At 45.8% G+C, this 3,064-nt stretch overlaps 1 protein-coding gene across 1 annotated transcript; it reads right to left on the reverse strand.

Annotated features, from left to right (window-relative positions):
- Positions 1–492: 492 nt before the first annotated feature.
- LOC144767038 (endogenous retrovirus group PABLB member 1 Env polyprotein-like) lies at positions 493–1,902 on the reverse strand. The gene has a single exon (XM_078650677.1). The coding sequence runs from the start codon at positions 1,900–1,902 to the stop codon at positions 493–495; it is 1,410 nt and encodes a 469-aa protein (XP_078506803.1).
- Between the last annotated feature and the right edge of the window lie 1,162 nt (positions 1,903–3,064).

Consider the following 3,064-nt stretch of genomic DNA (forward strand, 5'->3'; position numbering starts at 1 on the left):
CGTAAAGCAAGTCATAAAGTAGGAAACAGGGACAGGTGTGTGCAAGATTAGGCGTGGTGTGTGTGTGATGAAAGGTTTATGACATGTTGTGCCTTGATGCTATCTCGTTCGGCGACTGGGAGAGGAACTGACCTAACAGGTTTGGCCTTGGGCAGTGGAATCAGCTTGCCCAGGTCACAGGGAAGTCAGAAGAGGTGTACGTGTCCTTCAGAATCGTGTTTGGCCTTTAGTCATCTGCCTATGTGAGGGCAACTCACGAAATGGCTGCCGTACACAAAATGGAAGCCTAGGGTTCAGGACGAAAACTACGATTTTCAGAGTGACATCGTCACTCGAGCATGACGAAAATGTTTGTGCATAGTGTACTAGCCATTCTCGGTCTTCTGATATCAAATTCGTCATGCTACGACGATGTTTATAACACGGGTCCAGAATTTTCAGTACCACAACCCCTCCTTTTGCCCTTACATAGGCAATAAACCTATACTCACGCTAATCTGAGTCCAGGTCTATATTCCTAAAGTCATTGAGGTGTTGCTGTAGCATCATCCTATTACTTAGCTCGTCCCTTGATACAGGTTTCCTTACACACGATGTAGCACAGAGGCCACATATTGCAGGAGCACTCTGTACGCACAGACAGATCAGGAAAAGGATGGCTAAGATCACCCCAACGACCATCAGAATTTTCCATCCCCAGGCGGATATCAGTTCCCAGAACCATCCCATTAACGACCAATCTCCTTTATCCACATGAACAGATTCGGAAATCTTATGCAGTTTGGAGATGGCCTGGTATACTGTTGGAGCGTTATCTGGAATGAAAACACAGCAACTCGATTGGATCAATTTACATACCCCACCTCGGTCTGCAAGAATGACGTCTAACGTGACCCTGTTCTGAAGGGTCATAAGACGATCCGACTGGAGCTCAGCAGTCAAGTTACCAAGGGCACCGGCAGTTTCAATTATGGTGGATTCAACCACCCTTGTCAATTGCCTTATGTTCCTGCTGTTAACCATTGGTCCCCAGAACGGCAGAAAACCCTTTACGAAGTCCCCAAATTCTTGTCCTGCAGTGTCTTCTTTACTGAAGACACCTCTAACTATCCTTGTCTTGTGGTAATCTGCCGCAGCTGTGTAGGTTGGAGGCAACAGGAACGAAACAAAACATGTGCCCGAGAAGTCAGGGGGCAACCATGTATAGGCTCTATCATGGCAGATGAAATAGGTACCCTTAGCTGCTAGGAATGAAGGGGAAGTCTGAGATGCAAACACATATGTTTCAGTACAGATACTCCTCCCTAGCTGAGCTCTGGGATTCTTGCCATTACCTTGCAGGCATAGATGACCCTGATGGGGTACAATCCAAATCGGGGAGGATCTCTTAGCTTGCTGTTTCTCACTCTGAGTAACTCCATATCCGGTTACGTTCCACCCCATATATACTAGTGTCTCATCTCTCGGGATAGTCTCGTAGGAAATATCTTCCTTAATCATGTCTACTATACCCTTAACTAGAGCACTATTCTTAGGATTGTCTGTTACGGAACGTAGGGGGTAGACTTCATGTGCATAGATGAACATCGTTCTGTATGCCCACACAGAACCATTATGGCTGAATGGCAGGACCAGATAAGGAATACCTTTATCCGTGGTGTGAGGCATAAGACCACACACCCAACAGTTAATCGTGCTCATTACTAGTTGGTGTTGGTGCAAAAGTTGGACAAAGGAGTTATTAATAAACTCTAATCTCCTAGCGGACTCATGTTCAGGAAGGGGTTGAAAAGAATGTGAGGAAACCGTAGGAGGAGGTATGGGTGATGTTGTGGGCGCAAATGTCACTTGTAAAGAAAATAAGACATATCCTGTTAAAAACATCATTGCACCGAATAACATGAGAATGCATAATAATAAAAAACATTTCTTGGTCATCAATTTACATATACTCGCTTTAAAAGTCATTGTTTTGGCAGGTCTCTCCATCTCGAAAAACTCCATCCTCTATAATATGCTGCTCGCGATGGTTGGGTGTTCTATGCTAAGGAATGCTTCTGTCAGTCCAGGGCAACTCCCTTAGACCAACCAGAACTGTCGACCTAACGTCTTCAGCTGCAACCCAAAGACTTTGGGCAACCGCGACCCTACAACGGAACCCGGATGGTGGTTCGAAAAACAAAAATAAAAAAAGTTTCTCAGATGAGAGAGCTGCACTTTCAAAAATAGTATTTAGAAAAGACAATTTGATTAGTTCATAGTTCTCGGCCTCAGATTATATCGTTGTTTTCCTGGTACTGTCTAGTCTCGGAACAAGAGTTCAGGTTCTGTAGTGTCCAATCGAACTGACGGTGATACAGCTGGTTGCAAAATGTTGTCACTCTCTTTTTCAGTAATTGTTCCTTTTATACGTGCATCACTGAAAGGCAGAAAACGAGGCACAATTTCAGTCTCTGAGTCGGCGACACCCTCCTGGACCCACTGGTCGTACGGCAGAGGCAAAGGTACTCTCTTGCAATGTGCACCGTGGATCCAGTGCTTCCTTCCTTCCACTCAAACAGCTGATCTTGTAGACAGAAGGACGAGGTGTGGGCCGGTTCAACGGGGCTGGTCGTTCTTTGTTCGCTGAAAAATTTTCACCAGCACCCAGGATCCAGGAACGATTGGATGTCCTGGAGCTTCAGAGACCTGAGGCAGAGTATCGTGAACCTGTTGGTGTAAAACACGCAATTTAGCCGTCAATTCATACAAATAGTCAAGCAGTACAGGGTGTTCGATTTCACTGAATTTTGTCGGCCTTGGCACTCCCCATATGTTGGCCGGACGGCCGAACACAACCTCATATGGACTAAGTCCCACTCGCGAATGCACAGTCATTCTGGTTGAGAGGAGTGCTAAAGGCAGGGCGTCAGGCCATTTGAGGCCGGTGCTTGCTTGATTCTTGGCCAATTTTATTTTCAATGTGCCATTGTAACACTCTACTAGTCCAGCTGATTGGGGGTGATTTGCAGCGTGAAATTTCTGTTGGATGCCTAGCCCTTCACATACTTTCTTCATCACTTGA

Source organism: Lissotriton helveticus, chromosome 7 (genome assembly GCF_964261635.1).
Source record: "Lissotriton helveticus chromosome 7, aLisHel1.1, whole genome shotgun sequence".
Lineage (NCBI taxonomy): Eukaryota > Metazoa > Chordata > Amphibia > Caudata > Salamandridae > Lissotriton > Lissotriton helveticus.